The 19,686-nt window shown below is 53.6% G+C and overlaps 5 protein-coding genes across 5 annotated transcripts; 1 reads left to right on the top strand and 4 right to left on the bottom strand.

The window, feature by feature from the left end:
- Window positions 1-1,733: 1,733 nt before the first annotated feature.
- Window positions 1,734-2,611, top strand: CGCS363_v013085 (uncharacterized protein; the record flags this gene model as incomplete). The annotated part of the gene is made up of 2 exons (XM_036644934.1): window positions 1,734-2,257; window positions 2,317-2,611. 2 exons carry the CDS (start codon window positions 1,734-1,736, stop codon window positions 2,609-2,611), a joined length of 819 nt encoding a protein of 272 aa, XP_036489832.1.
- Window positions 2,612-3,566: 955 nt separating this feature from the next.
- On the bottom strand, window positions 3,567-4,901 carry CGCS363_v013084 (uncharacterized protein; the record flags this gene model as incomplete). Its single annotated transcript, XM_036644933.1, has 1 exon — window positions 3,567-4,901. One exon carries the CDS (start codon window positions 4,899-4,901, stop codon window positions 3,567-3,569), a length of 1,335 nt encoding a protein of 444 aa, XP_036489831.1.
- Window positions 4,902-5,903: 1,002 nt separating this feature from the next.
- CGCS363_v013083 (Methionyl-tRNA formyltransferase) lies at window positions 5,904-7,327 on the bottom strand (the record flags this gene model as incomplete). The annotated part of the gene is made up of 4 exons (XM_036644932.1): window positions 5,904-6,711; window positions 6,762-6,877; window positions 6,929-6,999; window positions 7,057-7,327. 4 exons carry the CDS (start codon window positions 7,325-7,327, stop codon window positions 5,904-5,906), a joined length of 1,266 nt encoding a protein of 421 aa, XP_036489145.1.
- A 4,464-nt stretch (window positions 7,328-11,791) lies between these two features.
- Window positions 11,792-12,996, bottom strand: CGCS363_v013082 (uncharacterized protein; the record flags this gene model as incomplete). Its single annotated transcript, XM_036644931.1, has 2 exons — window positions 11,792-12,916; window positions 12,976-12,996. 2 exons carry the CDS (start codon window positions 12,994-12,996, stop codon window positions 11,792-11,794), a joined length of 1,146 nt encoding a protein of 381 aa, XP_036489144.1.
- A 2,414-nt stretch (window positions 12,997-15,410) lies between these two features.
- Window positions 15,411-17,783, bottom strand: UGT80A2-1 (Sterol 3-beta-glucosyltransferase UGT80A2; the record flags this gene model as incomplete). The annotated part of the gene is made up of 3 exons (XM_036644930.1): window positions 15,411-15,898; window positions 15,949-17,012; window positions 17,419-17,783. 3 exons carry the CDS (start codon window positions 17,781-17,783, stop codon window positions 15,411-15,413), a joined length of 1,917 nt encoding a protein of 638 aa, XP_036489147.1.
- Between the last annotated feature and the right edge of the window lie 1,903 nt (window positions 17,784-19,686).

Genomic DNA, 19,686 nt, shown 5'->3' with positions numbered 1-19,686 from the left:
CGTTGACAAGGTTTATTGTATGGGGGCCAACGGAAGGGGGGGAGGGGGGCCCGAATCTCCGCTGTAAGTGCCATTTTTGGGTGCAGTTACTGCGAAAACGATTGGCCTCGAGGCCTCGAGTGACCGTCGCCCGTAAGTGCGACTCACAATACCATTGGGCGAGGACGGCCAGGTCGAGACGGGGAACAGAAGAAGGCTGGCCAAGATCCCAGGCATTATCCGTCTCCGGGCGTAGAGAATGTGTGTGTGTGTGTGTTGGGCTAAGCTAAGCTGTACCGTCGATCGATCAGCAGTGTTTCGTCGCGTCCGGGCTGGGGGGTAGCTGAAACGGACAATGCGTGGGTGCTGGGATTGACGTTGGAGGCGGCAGGGGTGTAGGGGGTTTACCTCTTAGTGCACCTCAGTAAAAGAGTGGAGGAGAAAGAGTGCCAAAACATGCCGTTTGAGCCGCATCTGAAGCAACGCGCTAGCGGGTACGGTGCAGTAGAGACAGATTGGAATCGTGGTTACTGGGGGCGCATGTTTTTTTGGTCCCGTACACACCAGAGTCGTAATTCGTGCGGCATGTCGTTGCCGCGAAGGCGCCCATTTGCCGTGGGATTTTCCCATCTGCCCCCTCTGCTGCTGCAACCGTCGTCAGCAGCGCAGGCCGGGGGGCTGGTCCCGTTTGGAAAAACAACAGGAGAAAATGTCCGTGATGTGTTTCTCTCTCAACCACTGGCGCGCCCAAAAGTCACAATTACCGCCCACTTCCCGCCAAGGCCACGTCAGGCCCTCGGTGATAGCGTGTATCGAACTTCAGAAAAAAAAGTGTCAATGTCAAGTTTGGTTACGAACGGGGGGGGGGGATCGTCTGTTACACATGATCTGGACCTGGTTCGAACGGCAGCTGTCTGCCGCGCGAATGTACCATTCAACGTCGGTCAGAAGAGAGCGAGCGAGAGAGAAGAACAACGCGCCGCTTAGGTCCCGATGTCCGATATTGGCAAAGAAAGTGCTTCGAGGGTTCACCCAGGTTCGGTGAGCCGCGCGCAAGCAATGTGAGCGAACAAGCACCCAATTTTGGGTTTGCATTCTGCCACTGTTAATGTAGCCCATGGGTGTTAATTGGTGGTGCATGGCCCGCCGAACCGCTGAACATAGAAGGCACAGCGAGAAAGACACAGAAAGAACCGGAGAGGCGAGTTCGCGCACCGATAAACCGAACTACGGTTGCAGCGTGTGTGGGTGGGCACAGCCGGCCAGGCACCGCGTAGCGGAGGAGGGGGTTGAGACATGCCATCTGAAGGGCGATTCGTTGGACGGGGGCGACGTCCTTCTGGGGAGGGGAGGGGGGGGAGGGGGGCTTGCTCAAGGTGCGTTTGGTATGTCGGTTTCGTGCGAGTGCCCTTCTGAAGAGAGAGGAGGGGGTACACTCACACTTCGACACGCTCACACTCACGCGCACACGCACTTACATGGAGATGGGATGAATTCGACGGACGGTTGAGACCCGGTGTGGGTGGTCTGGTCCGCGTGGGGTGTGGTATGAACCTTTGGTATAAGACTTGGCCGTGTCTGCCCTCATCCCTCCTCTGTTCTTGTTGGTTCAGCGGCCTGCGGTCATCTCATCATCTCTTCAATTCTCAGTAACTGTCTTTCTTTACTGCGGCCGGCCCGCCTTTTATATATATAACCTCACAAAACAAAACATCTCCACCTCTCCTCCCACCACCAAACCCACAGCCGTCAACATGCAGCTCTCTCTCCTCCTCGTCTCCCTCCTGGGCGCCACGGCCCTCGCCAAGGACCACCAAGGCGGCGGCAAGAACTCGACCCAGGCGCAGTGCAAGCGGTTCCTCAAGGGCGAGAAGCTGGTCCAGATCGCGGCCAACGACACCCTCCTGGCCGAGATCACCCAGAACAACGCCACCAAGATCGAGAAGATCAAGGCCAAGGCCGCCGAGGTCCAGCCCAAGCTCGACGAGGCCAAGAAGAACACGACCCTCATGGCGACGTGCGACCAGGTCCGCGCCGTGCAGCAGGAGAACGGACAGTGCGGCTTCATGAAGCGCATGGACAAGCTGCAGAAGCTGGTCGCCAACGACACCGCCCTCGCCGCCATCACCAAGAACAACCAGACCAAGGCCGACAAGATCAAGGCCAAGGTCCAGCAGGGCATGACCAAGCTCGCCGACATGCAGAAGAACACCACCCTCCTCCAGTACTGCTCCGCCAGGACCACCCAGGGAGAGTGCAAGCAGATGAAGCAGCTCAAGTAAGTTATTCCCGTGTAAGATGACAGTTGATACGAACGGCCGCTAACAACCCGAACAGCAAGCTCGTTGCTCTTTCCAAGAACGACACCGCCCTCAACGACAAGTTCAAGGGCAACACCACCAAGATCGAGAAGTTCAAGGCCAAGGCTGCCAAGAAGGAGGCCAAGCTCAACGAGATGATGAACAACTCCACCCTCATGGGCATTTGCCAGCAGCAGAAGAACGGCAACAATGGCAACAAGGGCGGCTCCACGAGCAACAACGGCATCGACTCCGGCGCCGCTGGCGTCCGTACCGTCGGTGCCCTCAGCTTGGCCGCTGTTGTCTCCGTTGTCATCGGCTTGGTGATGTAAGCTGGTGGCGGTGGTCTAGGACACAAACCCAAGAGCCCTCGCATTCACTTGCCGGGGTTTTTCATCTAGTAGTGGGTGAGAGGTTGTATACAGAGATGTGAGCCGAAGACGTCGGTCTCGAGTAAACAACAAACCGGGGGGAGGCCGATCGCCGTTCGCTACGACGACGTTGGTGTGTATGCGCGCGCGTCTTGTACAAAACCGCAAGTCAATTAGTTGGTGGATACATTTTAGTGTCTCACTCATTCGGAAGGCTCGACGTGGACCTGACGGTGGCAGTCCATCGTTGAAAGGGCTCCAAGCTATGATATATTCATATGTAATGAGTGGTTCGAAGTAATGTGTTGGTAGAGCAAAGAGAAAAATTGGAATGTTACAGTCGTTACCAGTCCTGGTTTGTGATGATCCTGATGTCTATGCCCGGGCTCCTCTGCCCAATGTCCAATAACACCAAATGCCCCTGTCGGTACCTGGAAAATGACACCCGTGTTCCTCCCGAGTCCGTGTTCTGTAGTCTTTGCACGGCCGGAAAAGTCTGTGGGAATGAAGTAGGATTGTATGTGTCCGTGGCGGCAAGCATCGTGCCTCGGGGCTAAGGGGAAGTGCGCACTCTAAGAAATCCTTCCCCAAAGTCAGTTCCGAAAACGCCGGCGCGGCACATAAAGACTCACAAACCGTCGAAGAGAAAATAAAAGAAATTAAAGCGCAAAACATTCTTCCTCGATAATTCCAAAGAGTAGACCCCATTTTCATGCAATTTGTTGAGGTGCGGTTCTCTCGTGGTTCTTTGGAAGAACCTGCTGCCTTCGTAAGCATAAAATCTCCCTCAGGATGCCGCTCAAAACTTACCATTGATTAAATCTCATAATATTCATATGGATTGATGGCTTTTGTTGAAGGTAATGTGGTCGTCAGCTTCGAGGCATTCGAGGCATGCTCAAGCAGGCGGGTTGGTTCAATCGTCCCACTCCCGAGAGCCGTTGAAGAGGCCGTTCCAGACGGTCGTACCACGGGTGGCAGTAGCAAGCGAGTGACGCAGGGCCCCGTCAAATTCCATCCGCTGGGTTGGAGTGAACCTCTCAATTGGCGTCCAGAGCGTAGGGCGCCATACTTTGGGTCGACGGACAGGCCCCGGCCGGATCAGATTCCGGACAGGGGATGTAGCGGAGCGTCTATCAATTGAGCGTGCGCGAGGCGGTGGTGGCATTTCCCTGGCGTCGTCGTTTTTCAGGGGGCACGGGCTGAGAGGCGTCGAGCGTCGGAAGCGAAGCAGGGAACCCTTTTCGGAGGGAGAGTTGTGGATGGACGGCTTGTAGATGCTGTGCTCGGAGTCCTGGTCGCTGTCATCGCTGGAGGTGTCGCTGTCGATGACCATAACAACCGTCTTTCCAACGTCTTCGGTAGTGCTCTGCGGATTGTCAACATCGGGGTCGCTGAGGACGTTATCAGCGTCGCCGTCGCTGAGCACATCGAGGGTGGCACTGCCGCCATTCTCTTCGTCTTCCTGGCAATGATCGCTGAGGAACTTGTCAACATCGTCGTCACTAACGGCGTCAAGGGTAGCACTGTCTCCGTTCTCGTCGTCTGCCTGGTGAGGGTCGCCAACGCCCAGAGTCATGGCATCCTTGCCCAATTCATCTTCGGTTTCAATGAAAGAATCCTCCCTGGTGACTTTCGATTCGACTGTAGTAGCGTGCTGTGCCTGAACGAAGGCATTCGGCGTCGGAGCTTGTGAGCGATCTCGAATAAATCGGTTGAAGGCGGCCTCCCCACGAATTTCGGGGTTACTCGCCGTAAACGAGTATTCCGCGATGGTAGGGCTGGGTTCCCAGTCGAAGTTGTCCACGTCATGTGGCTGCCGAAGTCTGTTGCATTGAAGAGCAGAGTTCGAAATTTCGCCTAGTGAACGCGCCAGTGTCATCGACATGGCTTCCGGTGAGGTGTCAATCATCATAGGCTCGGATTCATTCTCACCAGCCGAGGAGATAAATCTCGGTCTTGTCAATCGTGGAAATTCCCCCATCGGAGACAAAGAAGGGGGCCTGCTCTTCATTGCGGCAGCAAGTCTGTCTTGGGAAGGCGACGTAGACTCCATTCCGACACCTGAATCCTCGTCTTCCTCCGGCCCAGTGTCTTCGACGATGCGGATCTCGCCAATCTTGTTGTCGTGTGTGAGAATTGGGCCGACAAACTTGAGAGGGGCTTCGCCAGAGCTGAGATTATATTCGTTGAGGGCAACCTTGATTGCTTCGATGAAGCGACCATAAGCTCTCATGTAGTCGGGGGGCATGGAGCTTGATCGGCGAGAGTTCGAAATTTCGGCGGATACCCGTTCGACTGGTCCAAGATTGTGTCGCATTCTTTCTCCGATGTTTTTGTGTAGAGTGGTACCTTGAGATCTGTGTGAATGGTAAGGTTCGATGGTTGACTCTGAAGGGTTGAGGTATCTGGGTTGGAAGGGGGGAAGGTGGGAAGGTGAGGTAGGTTCTCGACAAAACGGAGAAAGAAGGAGAAAACGGCAATTGTGGATTCTGAAAACTCACCTGCGAAATTATTTGCGCGCAGTGAGATGAGTTATGGAAAGTGTATCTGTCGAGGAAATTCTTGCCTTTTTCAGTGGCTACGCAAACCAAGTCGGGAAGGAAGGCACTTGGAACAAGTCAACTTTGGTGCCTTCCTCAAGCTGCCGAGTGTGCGTTCAGAACTGAGCAATTTGAAGTGAATTGAGTGAGCAAGTTAAAATTTCGATACATAGTGCGATTTACTGGCGATTTGGGTAGGTTCTGGCGATGGATGGTAATCACTGGGAAGGAACATCACGGTGGTTCGACGACTTCGCGTGTGTATATTAATAACACTCACTGCCTGGCAGCTGGGTCCGGGTTTGCAATTCTCAAAGAACGCTTCTGCTGAGAGCAATAGTCTAGCTGGCGCATCCATGCAGGGGCTGATGACCACCTAGACTGAGTCCAGATCTTCAGCACACGGGCTTCGGCCGCATGGCCACACCCCTGGTCCAGCAACGATTGAATTAACTCTCTATTGTCGGTTTCTCTGTCCTCAGAGAGCGTCGTCTCAGGAGATACCTGTTGGTCAACGCCTGGCAATGACCGAATTAGAACTTCTATGCAGTGACCAATACATGACCCTTCATCGCTGACACTACTTTTTGTGAACCATCTTACAAGTTGTCGCTGGCCGTCAACAACCAGAAACCATACCGACCAGCTCGTAGTCTAGATACCAAAAGACGCGCTCAAAATCACGGCAGTCATTATGCCCGTTCGAGGGTTCAATCTTTCTCAATAAAACCAAAGTTGCTGGAAATCGCCTTGGCTGCTGGTTTGCTGCTTGAGCCTTCAACCTTTATCGTCGGTACCCTCAGGCACCCTCCTTTTGGGACTGGGATCAAGATGCTGCCGTCCTTCTCTTCAAAGTAAGCCAGCCTGGTGTCTTTAGCGTTCATAATGTCCTCTGCAGAAGTATGCTTGGGGTGCCAAAGCCAGTCGACCACCTTGATACCCAACTTTTGATTCTCTTCGATAGCTTCCTTCTCATCAAGCTCACCGCGTTTATGCTGAGACCCGGACTTTTGGCGCTCAAAGTATGTTTGAATCCATCTCTCGACGTCCGCGGGTCGTTTCACGCTCTCCACGTTCTCGAGAATCAGCCTCATTGACTTCTTGCGCTCGCGGTCCGCAAACGCCATGGACCACAGCGAGCCCAAGACTCGCTGGCGAAGTACAATATCGTCCGCGCTCCACGTAGACCAGTCGATCTGACTATCACGCTTGGCAAGTTTCGGCGCATGGCAAAGCATCTCCTGCTCTTCTTCGGTCGGCTTCCAGCCTACGTCCTTTAGAGGCGGTACATGCAAGCCTCGTCGAAGGCCGTCTACGAGCATGTCGGCGGCTATCGGGGTGAGGATGTCGTGCAGGCCTTGCAAAGTGCAGTATTTCGGGATGGGAATGCCTGGGAGCTGGGTCTGAGATAGAACGGTACCGTGATCGAAAGTCTTGTGATGAAGAGTCTGGAGGGTGACACCGGTGTGTGTACATCGTTGGAGAAGAGTGTGGTGGAGAGGTGCCGGGCCTCGGAAACTGGCGATCGTCAGCGGCAGCGGTGTTGGAGAAGATGCGGTAATATTCACGCTGGGAGTGCTGATGGATGCACATTGAGTCCTCCGTACTTGGCGGAGTTAAGTAGCCTTGGGGGAACGAAGAGACCGAAAGAGACGGCGATGATGAGGTTGATGTCGTTATGAGGCTGGCATGGTTAGCGATGGTAAATCGCTGGTCAAGTCTGGAACCGCAATACCTCCCACCCAGTGAATGTGTCTCTAACATGAATTGGCAGTCTGAGTTGCTCGGCAAGGGATTTCAATGGCACTTCGAGAATAGTTAGCGCCAGCTGCTCAACCTGTCGCGCTGAAGGAAAACGCTCACCCTCACGGATTTGCTTCATCCCACGCCCAGTCAACTTGCCAGGCCTGACCACGACATCCAGCGACTCAATCAACCCCGGGTTGCACTTCTTCTCCGCAGCCAGCGCATTCAATGCAGCGCAGCTAAACTCATCGGAGCCGCAGAACAGGATCCGGAGCGGGTCCGATTTCCTGTGTGCTACCACGGCCGAGTAATGTCGGCACGCCGGTCGGCGGAGGAGGCCGGAGGCCCGGGCGATGGCGGCTGAGCGAACAGCCAGCCACATCGTCATCTTGAAACAAATGTTATCTGAGTGATGACATAGCCTCGCGGAAAGACGATTGACGCACGATTTGATCGTGATTGATGCCGGTGGAATCGTGCAGCGGCGCCTGAACACTGTGAACACTGAAGTCACGTTAGTGATTAAGTGGGACGTCGCTTATATTGAAACCCCGATACGTCAATTCTCGAGGACCAGATACATGGCTATTGCGATATTTATGCAACTAAAAGTGCTACTCGGGATATGTCCAGGCGACATCACCCATGAATGTAGGTAGATAGCAAAGCTTTCATTTTCCTGATATCGTATGAGATGAATTTCTCGAGTGTTTTTTTCAAAATGGTCAGAAGCCCCAAAATTTGACCATATCTATGTGGGGGCCTTCTTTGGGCTCTTCTCCCCTTAGGCTTACAGGGGAGTAGATACTCCAGACTCAACCAAGATTGAGCCGCACATACGGCATGTTTGGATGTATCCCATAAAGAGTCAAACTTCAATCTGAGACTTAGCAATGTTCAGTCGCGGCAGAAATAAATCATATCCTGAAATGTTCTCTCAAAAGACTCCACATCTTGATGGGGAGCCAGAGCAAGAGGGGTGACCTTAGAAAGGAAAAGGCGATCTTAAGTAAGAAAAAGATGGCGTGTATGTAATCGTATCTCCCATCCGTCATGCAGACTGATTCTTTCCCAAATTGAAACGCCCCTCGTTTGTGATCATCGACCCAACTCGAATGAAAATGCTTCCTAACGGCGATGTTAAGAAGCTATCCATCGCCTACCAGACGGTGTTTGACTTTTGACTGGTCTCCAAGTTGTATTGTCGAATCATTGAATTAGAAGGTGAGTGATATCACCATCTACATAGCACAATTTCGACTCTTTTACATTTTCCGAACACGTGTCTATGCTGCACATAGACGAATGTCATGCAAGTGCGCTGATTCAATTGGTGAGGTCGGCAAACTTTACTGTGTATGCTTCTATGTTGTCGCCTGTTAGCAGTGGAAAGCTTGCTCGGTGAACGAGAAGACTTACACGTGGTTGTCCAATGATGGCCCTATTGGCATCGAGTTGGATCGTCGCAAACCCCGGAGATTGCACCGGAATGGCAACGCTCGAAGCCGCGGTAGATCGTTGCTGCCGATGACCACCACCTCTCGCCCACCGATTTGGTTCTCGCCGGGGAATAGGACTACCATTGGTTCGCCTGACAGGTGGCAGCAGAGGAGGAGCTGCCGCCGCTGCCGCTGGAACCAGAAAACCTTGAGCTCTACCAGACGTCATTCTGCAGTGACACTTCTCTAGTGCTTGCCGTGGTCGATTGGGCCTGTAAACGTTTCAAAGTACGTAGTTTCCAAGGTTTGTCGTCGGTGGAACGCCCTGTGGCGGCGAAGCGGCTCTCCTCGAGGGCATGCGTCTGGCCGGAGTGGGCTCTATGGCTCCTGTCATCCGAGATTCATCTACAACCTAGCATTTCCCCAGTGAGTCCGGCATCCTGCTGAGTTTCTTTTAAGGGTGACTCACGACAGTCCCCATGACACGGTCCCAATCAGACCTGCAGACCCTTAGATCCTGCCACCGCTTCGACATGAAAGCTTATCCATCCGGCTCCAAGGAGAGCCTCCCAAAGCTATAGTCGGCTGGGATGGGATCGATTCGCGAGATAATGCCGATACTCTTATCAATTATCGCCACGACGCAGCTTGAAGTGGAGGAAGATGGAGGGCCTCTATTCTCTATGACCGCGTGCTGATGAATAAATAGCACCCCGCAGTTGCATCAGCTTTTCGTTAGTCCATCCGAGGCCTTCACTCGCACTATGTGGCTCTCTAAGAATGTCCACGATAGTGCTGCAAGTTGCATCTATGTGTAAGTTGACCCCTGCCAATGAGCGTGGTTTCGATGCCGCCATGCCGGCAGACAGTCACCTCGTTGATGCGTTTGGACATCTCCGCTACAGAAAGGACCCATGATGGGTCTTTTCAGTGACTCTATTCGAAGTATAGCGGGCCACATGAGATGATCATAGATACAGAGTCCGACGAGGCATCGTGGCAAACCACTCGCGTAACCAATGGTTGAGTGGATGATACTTGGATAGGGAGGTTGCCTTACATACCCACAACAGCGCGTAGACTCTAAGAATTGAGACTCTGAGGTAAATGAACTTCTTGTTGGTCGTTCCTTGAAGCACACAATCGAGGAGGACTTTAGGTATGTCAAGGCGTCTTCATGCACAGCACAACGTGTTAGCTTGGTCTGATGAGTCTATGGATGGATTAAAATCCACGTAAAATGCATTAGCGTCTTCTGCTTACGCACCATTAGGTTTGCGATGTTCAATTAGCACGACTCACGACTACAACAGACGCACCAGACAGGATCCTTTACGGCAATGAAGCTTCAACCTTTCAGATTCTTCATGAAGTCCAAGCCCATCTGCGCAACCTCGAAATCGTTGAAAGAAAGCTAAACAAGCTACAACGCAAGTGAACCAGCACTCATATTCACAGAGAGACCATCATCAGCCCCAAAACAATTTTGGTATCCAATTCCAACTATTCAAGCGCTTCCAGATTCTCAATTCTCCACATCATCAAGAACTCCTTGTGATTCAATCATTCAAGCCTAAGAAACAAAGTTTACTCCTCCAGTAATGTCAGCACAACCGTGGGTGTCATGCCATTGGCCGCTACATCGCGAACACATTCCTTGACCACACTTCTGACAACCAACCTGCTTTCTCACACCGTGAATGTAGTAGTCGCAGATGTTTTTGCATGTCCGCGATGGACAAGAAAGCTCCCGTTTGAACCAAAGGGCTTTGAACGTCATTTGACTCGCCGGATCCAGTACCCTAGCTGCGTGACTGAAAGATAGAAAACCGCTGCGTGGGCAGCACGTTGGGTCCGTACGAGGGGTCGCAATGGCAGCCAAAAATATGAGCCTGATGCAGCCGTCGCACAACCAGTGGCCGCAAGCACTGTTGAGTGTTATTGAGGAGCTTGGTTCTGCACCCTGTTTGCCACAGCGATTGCATCGATGGCATTTTGACCCCTTGTGTTGACGGTTCTTCTGCTTGGCCTTAGGTTTCTCTTGTCTTTTCTCAATCTTCGACTGCAAGTTTGGTTTCGGCGGAGAGGGAGGTTTCGTCTTCGTGTCCTTATTCATTCGAGGCATACCTCTATTATGTGATGAGTTCTTCGTTCTGTCTTGCTGCGTCTTAGTTTCCATAGTCCTAGCAAGTTGATTGAGCTTTCTAGACTTGGAAGTGGGCTTGAGAGAGACTTGGTCATTTGCAGGGCGCTTCTCATGCGAAACGAGGGTTGGCACATCTCGAACGCTACTCGACTGTGTCTTGCCGAAGCTGTTTGGTTGGTTCAAAGCCAGGTGTATAACCAGCGTCAAAACCAAGTGAAGCTCGGCCTCCGTCAGCTCCTGCTTTAGCTCCATCCTTTTGGCTTTCCCGTAAACTGCCCAGCGGAATTGTTTATCCTCATATTTTGCCAGCAAGGTTCTGATTTCGGAAATAATTTGGCGAGCGTGTTTTGATGCTGCCTCAGCTTCCTTCTGCCCCGGAGAAACTGAGGTCATCCCCTTCTTGGTAACCTCATACGGCTTCAGGATTTCGCGCAAGCGTTTCAGGTTGTTCTGCTCCTTGGCGATGTCGGCTTTTGCCCCGCGGCAATCGCTGTAGAGGGTTATGATGGTTTTGGCCGAAGAAAAGACTTGACCGACAATACCAAGCACCATTGAGGGGTCGGCCATGGTGGCTTTTGGTGGTGAAAACCACCGGCGCGACTCCAATGCTCGACAGAGATGCGTCTCTTCGGGAGGAGAGAGGTTTTTGCAGCAGGGGGCACGATATTATTCATTGCTTGAGAGAGAGGAAAGCAAGTGGTGCTGATGAACTTGAGCAGCGGCGCAGCAGCACATGTGAGTCACCCAGCCAAACAACCAATCAACCCGCCATCTTAGGCGCCGAAGCCACTGGACTTCTACCAATGAAAAGATTCTTGCTTTCAAGTATCAGCCTTACCGGCACCCTTTGGAGCCAAGAAAACAGCGAAACATGTGATAAATGCTGCCGTCTTTTGGGCCAAGGATTGCTCAGGCATGGTACTCAGGCGAATGTGAGGAACAGTGGTTATCATTGAAGATTGCCCAAGGGACTATCATCAGCCTGTCATTGAAATCCTTCAGCAAGCGAATGCCCTGTGAGCACTCTTTCAAAGAACGGACTTTGCAAAGAAACTAAGGATGAGCACTGACATTCAACATCTTACGATAGCCGATGTTGGAATGTATATGTAGCTCAGATCAGGTGTGTCAATTATCACCGCATCGGCTAACTTCGCGATGTGGCATCCATCCGAAGATAGTATTCCAGTGCGGGGTTAGTGCATTGTCATTGAAAAGCATTGATCTGAGGAAGGTTGACGATCCTCTTAGATAATTTCGTCAAGATTTAGAAAACAGCCCAGTCGCAAGCAACAAGCCACCTCGTGCCTTCAAGCACAATCTCCCAAGCAGGTTGCGAGATTGAGACGCAACTCCCGACAAGCAGAGGCGCCTTCTGCCCTAGCCCGGTGAGCCTCCCCTCCCCAGCCAACATCAACCTGGCCGCAATCTCCTCTCTCATTTCTCCATCGTCGACAATCCTGCGCCCTTTGATAAGATACATCCTGTTTCCAGGCGAGATAACGTCAATGATAATCCTCATGACCAGGTCAGCGGGCCGGTCACCACCGCCCCAGCCTTTTACCTCTGCCAGCCAGGACTGCAGTTCAGCAGCGAGTCCGCCGGCGATGTACTTCGGGCCTCGGCGTTGCGGTGAGAAGGCTTCTGGCAGACCTTCTTGTCGCGGTCCTTCGGTTTCTGCGATCTTGAACCGCGGGGCCTGGTGGAACTTCGGCTGCGTCTTGGCGGTTTCTCCGTCGTTTAGTTCAGGTAGACCGGGGTCTTCGTCCATCAGGACGTCCTCAGCGTCAACCAGCATGCGGTCATTTGCGTCTGGGAGCTCTTCCTCCTCTTGCGCAACTTCTTGAACCTCATCTTCTTCTTCCGGTTTGCCTTCAAAATGATCTTCGGCATTATTGTGCCAGCTGGGCACTGAAGAGACGGAGATGCGCCTCCGCTTGGGCACTCTTTCCTCCAGGTCGCTCTGTAAATCACTGCTTGCCTCGGACTCGGCTTCAATCGAGTCATTAACCGAGAAGCCCGTAGCCCGCGGTGCAGGTATCTCTCCGTCGTGCGAGTCGCTCTCGTCGTCCGACTCGATTTGGATTCTCTCCTTCACTCGTTGCGTGCCTGCAAAGGTCGATCGCGGTCGCGTCACCGTGGCAGGGCCCTCTGGCGGCGAGCTTTCCAACGCATCGTGAATCGGATCGACATGTCTCGACGGTCGTATCGAGCCGGGGAAGCCAGGTGTAGACGGCGGCCGCTGCGTCGAAGGGCGGTTCGTTGACGGCGGGGCGAATCGCGGCGTGGCTTGGAAGCGCTGGCTGTTCGCGAACGCAGGACCCGCGCTACCTGGTGTCTTCTGTGACAGAGGCGGTCGCTTCGTGAGGAGGAACTTTCGAGGGGTAGGTGTCTGTAAAAGCGCCAGGTCAGCGGTGGATACACAGAATCTCGCAGGATGGGGAGACGAACTGATGGTGGCGGTTGCGTCATTGTCAGGTCAGCCAAAAGGACCGCGGCGTAGTCGTCGTGAGGCGTTGACGGTGCAGCGCAGTGCTTTCATTTCGGCCAGCGTTTGGTAAGCATGCAGAATCGCGGTGTCAGCGGTTCTTGCAACGATGATGGCGGGCGGCTTGAGGAGTTGACGTCGATGATTGCTGGGCAGGCGCGTCGTTGCGCTGGCGTCGCGTTAGGCGTTATGCGATGGCGCGAGTGCCGAATATGCATGGTGGGGTAGTGTACTTGATAGATGCATATCTGCCCCTCCATGTTGTCGGTGACGAACGACAGGTAGCTTCCAAGAGTGGGAAGACACAGATATTTAAGTGTGTCATGTGGACTTGCCATACACGTCTTGAGACTTGGAAACAAGCCAATTCTGCAATGGGCTTATGTGTCAAATCCACTCGGTTGGCTTGAAATTGGCCCAACAGCATAGGTTTCACAGGTCCAAGGCGAGGGATGAGAACTTTAGATGGTGTTTACGCCAGTCAAAGAGTGGAGAACATAATTTGCTGGAGATATAAGTTAGACCGAGACTTGATTTCGTGAACACAGAAAGCGCAACCAAAGGCGCACTGCTCACGCTGCAGGAGTTTTTGCTTTGCCTGGCCTGAAAATGAAAGATCATCGTATACATCTTTGTCTTTACATTCATTCTATATTCAGGTACTTTTTTAAAAGGCATTAAAATCTCCAGGATGAGACGTTCGCGTTGACTTCTGATGCGTGACCTTTGGGAACTGGTCCAAAAGCCGTGACATATGAGAGCGTCGCATTCACTAATGAGATATGCGACGAATTACATCTCGATTTTCAACCGTTTTTGATGATGTTGTGTCCGAAACAACTGGTCATAACTCTATACAGCTATTAACATGAGAGACTTTGAATCTAGAGTTATTCTCGTAGCCCTTTAATGAAATCACCGAAATAACCAAGATGTATGTTGCGTTGCGATAATTTTTCCGAAGTAAAGACCTGTTTTCTAACATCGTTAATTCCCGAGTGCTGGCTAATAGCTCAGCCTGAGGTATACATAAGCCGTTTTTGGTTCTGAACTTTGGTTGATATATAATGGCAGATGAGATCCGATATGTCGTCGTCGTTCGAAACGAGGAAGTCGCCGTCATGGTCGCTCAGCCTCTCGACTCTGCTCTCAATAGACCTCACAATTATGATTCATACGACGCACTTTCCGTCATCCCTGGTTTCAGTTTTGACTTATTCAGCATGCCAATTCTGAAAAACCTCTCCTCAGGGCGGGCTTGCCATGTCACCGTTAAGCGAAAGGACATCATTTCTCCAGACGTGGCGAGTGACATCCTCGCTCATGGCAATGAAAGGATGCAAAAGCCTAGCGCAATGAGTCCTTTGAACCTTATTCCGTGTATGCCAGAATCTGCCTTGGTTCATATCTTCTTATACTTATACTTTGCTTGCCCGCCGACAGGGCACCGCGAACGGTGCTCAAAGATGCCAAGTTCGACGCCACCACGCCAATTGAGTGATGAAGTCCCTGAATGCTACAGTCGTTCTGGGCATTTAATAACCTGCTGTGTTGAAAGTGCAGTTTGATGAATTGGCACTTGCGTTCACGAGCCTGTGTGATGGCAGTTCATTGGTCCCGTGGACTCCAGATTAAGCTATGATATGAAGCTGTATTTTCCAACACACTTCAATTGTCGCCTGCAGCGCTACTGATTAGTGGAGAAGCGTCCTGCAGTCGTAATTGGTCATCCTGCTTTCAATTGAGACGAGACGAACCACAACCAAGAAGTACTTCACTGCATTCTTAACCCCTCCTAAGGCGACTCCATCCCATTGCCTTGAAGTTTGCGATGATCTTGAAATGCTGGTTGCGGATTTGCGAAGTTCATTTCACCTATTTCCCCTATTACACCAAAAACATGACCATATTACATTATCGCTCACCTCCACATCCAACGCCTGTCAAACCTCATCGCTGACAAACAAATCAAGCATCCTCTCATCGACGCGCCGGTCTCCTACACCGATCACGTCCCACAACACAAACGGAACAAAACGCCCACATGGCAATGAGAAAAACCCCGAACCCGAAAACCTTCCGCGTCGACAGCCTCACCAGAACTGCACGGCACCCGGATGTTGACGTGGCCAAATACTCCCGCGGCAGGCCGCATGCGTCGCACGACAGCACAGACATGCGTTTTCCCTTGCCGCCGCCGGCCGTTTCCTTCGCACACGCCATCGGAGAATATCCCACCTCCCGGGTGCCTCGCTGCATGTCGTGCAACAGCCGGAACCTGCAGCGTGTATCTAGACGAACGGGATATGCGAGGTGACCAAAAGTCGAGACGAGGAGGTGCCCGATCAGACGATGGACCTGGGTTCGGGTATCATGAGCGAGAGATGGGGAGCCAGTCTCATGACTGTGCATCCCATGCCCGGAGAACTTCAGCTGTCAAGTCACCTCCCTCCTCGGTTCTCTCGATCGCGAGTTCCTCGGCCTCGATCCTGCCTTGCCTTAACCTGGCTTCGGCCACGACGTCTCTGTCATCCCTCTCGCCCATTGCTTTTGAACACGCTAGATCAACCATCCGCAAACTGATGCCAACGAACCCGACGAGAATGTTGACGAGTGCTACCAAGACTCTCAGAATGACCAGTGGTGCCTCCACGATGACTCTTCCCATCCCTCTGCCCTCCTTCTTCAGCTCTGCCGGTTGATATGCAATGCTCTGCAACTCTTTCCACGGCGCAGCCACCAAGAAGCCCAGCATCTGTCCGTAACTATACAACCTGGGGTTGCTAGCATAGAGCTTCGGCTCAATAGGGGAAGCCATCTCCCATAGAATGAAGCCAACGAAGTTGAACATCCCAAACGTGAGCCCCGCCAAGATCATCAACGGCGCTGCCCATCATCGTCAGCAAACCCCCAACAACAGAGCATCCCGGACTCACCTCTGAGAATATGAAGCACCACAAACGCCCAAGCCTTCTCCTGCAGATCCCTCCTCACACCTCTCCCAACCCCCTTCACCCCCATCACAAGCCCACTCACAGGATCCCCAGGAGCAACCAGATCCCCCCATCTCACAGCCTCCACCGCCCTCAACTCCTCCCTCCTCACCCGCCCCTCCCTCATCAACACCTCCGCAGCAACAGCACTCACCAACACGCCCCCAACCCTCCACACGCCAACCCGGTCCCTGAGCACCGCACACCTCAAGCCCTCATACACCTCCAAACTCCTCTCCAGATCCTCCCTAAACCCCTCGACGCCATCCCTCTCCGCCCTCACCCGCCTCCCAAACTCCCCCGCCGCAACCGCATACCTTTCCTCCAGCAGCTCCCTAAGCTTCCCCCGTAACTTATCCTTCGTCATCTCCGCAATGCCGAACCCGACCGCCGGCCCACACCCAACCTCCGCCACCCGGCTGCCCCAAAACGGCTGGTCCCCGGCCACAGGCACCACCAGCGTCGGCCGTCCGCACCGCAGGGCCATCGCAACCGTCCCGGCGCCGCCATGGCACACCACCGCCCTGACCCGCGGAAACAACCACGCGTGCGGTACATCATCCACAACAAACACATCATCCTCCTCCTCCTCCCCCTTCTCACCCACACCCTCGTCCATCACAACCCCGCTCCATCCCCTACACACAACCGTCCGGAGCCCCATCTCCCTCACCACAGCCCTCACGACGCCAAACACGTCCGCCGCGTTGGCGAAGGTCATGCTCCCGAAGCCGACATACACCGGCGGCTGCGGGCCCTTCTCGAGGAACTTGACTAAATCAGGGGGCGGGACGAAGTCACCCTCAGAGACGTCTTCGAAGGCAAACCCCGCGACGGAGATGTTGGAGGCCCAGTCAGACGGTTTGGCTAGCAGCAGCGGCGACCAGAGGTATGTGCACGGCACGCGAAGCCGGTTGAACTGCGAGAGCCACCACGCGGGCGAGAAGTCCTCGAGGCCCATGCCGCGGCGGGTGGTGTTGATCACGGCCTTCATGGCTTGGAGGAATCTTGACAGTGTCTGTTAGTAAACTGTGCCCAGTTGTCTCTGTATTTACCCGTCTATTAGAGTGAACCGCAACTCCCCCGTTACCAACGCCAAAAAATGAAAACCAAAAGATGAAAGGAATCAAGACTCACAACAAATCCTGCACCCACCAACTCGCCCTCCTCACAACCCCTCCCTTCCCAACAGCCCACCCCGCCTGGCTATGCGGCACCTCCCTCGAGTAAATCCTCGGGTTCATCCCAAACAAGTGCAACGGCACACCCATCCTCGCCGCCGCCGACGTCTGCACGAAAACCTGCATCGTCGAGACAACCAAATCAGCCACAAACCCTCCCGCCTTCCTCCCTTCCTCTTCCACCACACCCTCCACCCCATCCCTCTTCTCCCCGGAGGTCTTCCCCTCATACCCGCCATCAACACAAGCCCCCCACCACCGCGCCCCCATCTCCCCAAACTCCCGCTCAATCTCCGGCACCTCCCTCTTCAGCTCCTCCCGCGGGAGCAGCCGCCGCGCCATCATCCGCTTGATATCGCACCGCGCCCCGGCGCTGTAGAACCCCACCCCCGCCGCCTCCACGGCCGCGCGGTACGGCGGGTGCGTCGCGATCCGCACCCGCACGCGGTACCGCCCCCCGGAGCGCTGCAGGGCCCGCGCGATCGCGATGGAGGGCTGCAGGTCGCCCCGGGATCCCATGAACAGGATCACCACGTTGACGCGGAGCGGCGGTGGCGGTGTTGATGTCGTGTTGTTGTCATCCTCGTCGGCGGACATGGTGTAAACCGGAGCTGGACAAAACCTTCCACCTTCAACACGAGAGAGGCAAAAAAGCTAGATATCAGACACGACTCGTAATACCTCAGCACACACGAGAAAAGAAAGGAAGGTCATCACTCAATCCGCTTCAGTCATCAAAATCTCTCCCATCATCTCAGTCCATTTAGACTTCCCCCCTATTCTCATTGTTCTTCCCATCACATTACGTGAGACGCTAAATCCGCCTCCCCGGCCAATCACACCCCGACAAGCGCGCCAAATGTGGCTGCCTAAACGACCATTTAATCGAGAATCCTTCCATGATAAGAAAAATGACAATAGCGTATTCCTCCAGGACAAAAAGGGAATTGGTTACGTTATTCCCAAGCCTTGCTCTGGGGGACATGTCATTGTCTGCGGCCGCCCGCGGGGCCGTCGATGTCCTGATAGATGCGTCTTCGGAACGGAGCACACGGGACGTCTTATTTTCGGCTCCGGGGTTCCATCGCGGACGCGGGCCGCGGGGAAAGGGAGGGAACAGAGACGTGGTAGTGTGGTCTCGGCGTCCCGTCCAGCACATGTCGTCTCTTATTCGGTTTCGCCACCATTCTTCAGTCTCACGGACCAGGCCGCTGCTCTTCTATTGCTACCGTAATCGTCATATCAATGTCACAAAAGTCTAAATCAGCAGTGTTTGTATGTGTGTGTGTACATGGCATGTGTGTGAGTGTGTGCGAGCATGTCTTCGCCTCAGAGACAAAGTTCAGACCGAAGCGCCGAAGCTGCCATGACCTAGCTCGACCAGGCCTCCGATGCGATTTCAAAATCAAAGAAATGGATCGAGCGCAACAATCGGACGCCAAATTTGCCTCCTTCTTCGCCGCGCTCCCAACTTTTGGGCGTTTCGCCATCGGACGATGACACATGTAATACCTTAAATCACCGTATTGTAGAGAGGGGAAAAAAAGACCGCCATCCCGAACGAGAAGAGCAAAGGTGGTGTTACATCTGTTCACGTCTGAAGTTCCCGGACAGTCGATGCAAGGGGGGGTCAGCAAAGAGCAGCGAGGGCTGAAGACGAAATCTCTCTCTCTGATGGTTGGATGCTGCGTTGCCTGCGAGACGCACCGCAACGCTACGACGCAACAGACCACTGACTCGGAAGAAGGGAGAAGAGTCGACGTTGGAATTGTCTCAAGCGGTCGCAATCACAACAATGGGCCAGGCCGAGGACCTCGCTTCCAGAATACGAAATGGAATGAAACAAAATAACGTTGCCCAGACAGGTGTCTATGCCACGGGCCTCTGGATGGAGTTTTCGAATCTTCTATAATCGGCAGCGGCGTTTGTCTCAAGGAGCGGATGGAAATTGGAGGATCTGGCGGAGGATGAGATAGCGGCTGAATAGACCGATGGCGGTCCGGCAACAGATCGACTCTGGGCTTCCGTCGATTCGGCTTGACACCACGGACATTTTTCCTGACTCGCTAATCTGGCCACGCTGACGGCCGATTTACGCTGAGAGACGGGATCGGAAATGGGGCAGAGAAGATGAGTTGACCGTCGTGTCGTGCATGTTGGATGGGCCACGCCACACCAGACACACTGTGGCGAGGTCTTCCAACCACACCAGGACCAACTCTCTCTCTCTCTCACTCGCTCTGTACTTGGTACTGCGGAGTAGATGATCACATAGCGTTGAGCAAAGAGTAAGGAACTTGCATGCCAGTGCCTCCACGCATGTAAAGAGCTCGCAGAAGGCCAGGCGCAGCCAGTTCAAAGTTGGTTAACCTTAACGTTAGCGGCCTCCCACTGCAGGCACCTGACACGCCTCTGTCGACCGCTCGCACGTACTGGCGCGTGCTGGGCTCGCTGGTATTGCGGAATATTTTGTGATTCGGGGCGCCGCCGGGCCTACTGC

Source organism: Colletotrichum siamense (genome assembly GCF_013390195.1).
Source record: "Colletotrichum siamense strain Cg363 chromosome Unknown KSG_Cg363_contig09, whole genome shotgun sequence".
NCBI classification, from domain to species: Eukaryota; Fungi; Ascomycota; class Sordariomycetes; order Glomerellales; family Glomerellaceae; genus Colletotrichum; species Colletotrichum siamense.
The sequence above is the reverse complement of the archived record's forward strand: the minus strand, read 5'-3'. Positions and strand labels throughout refer to the sequence as shown.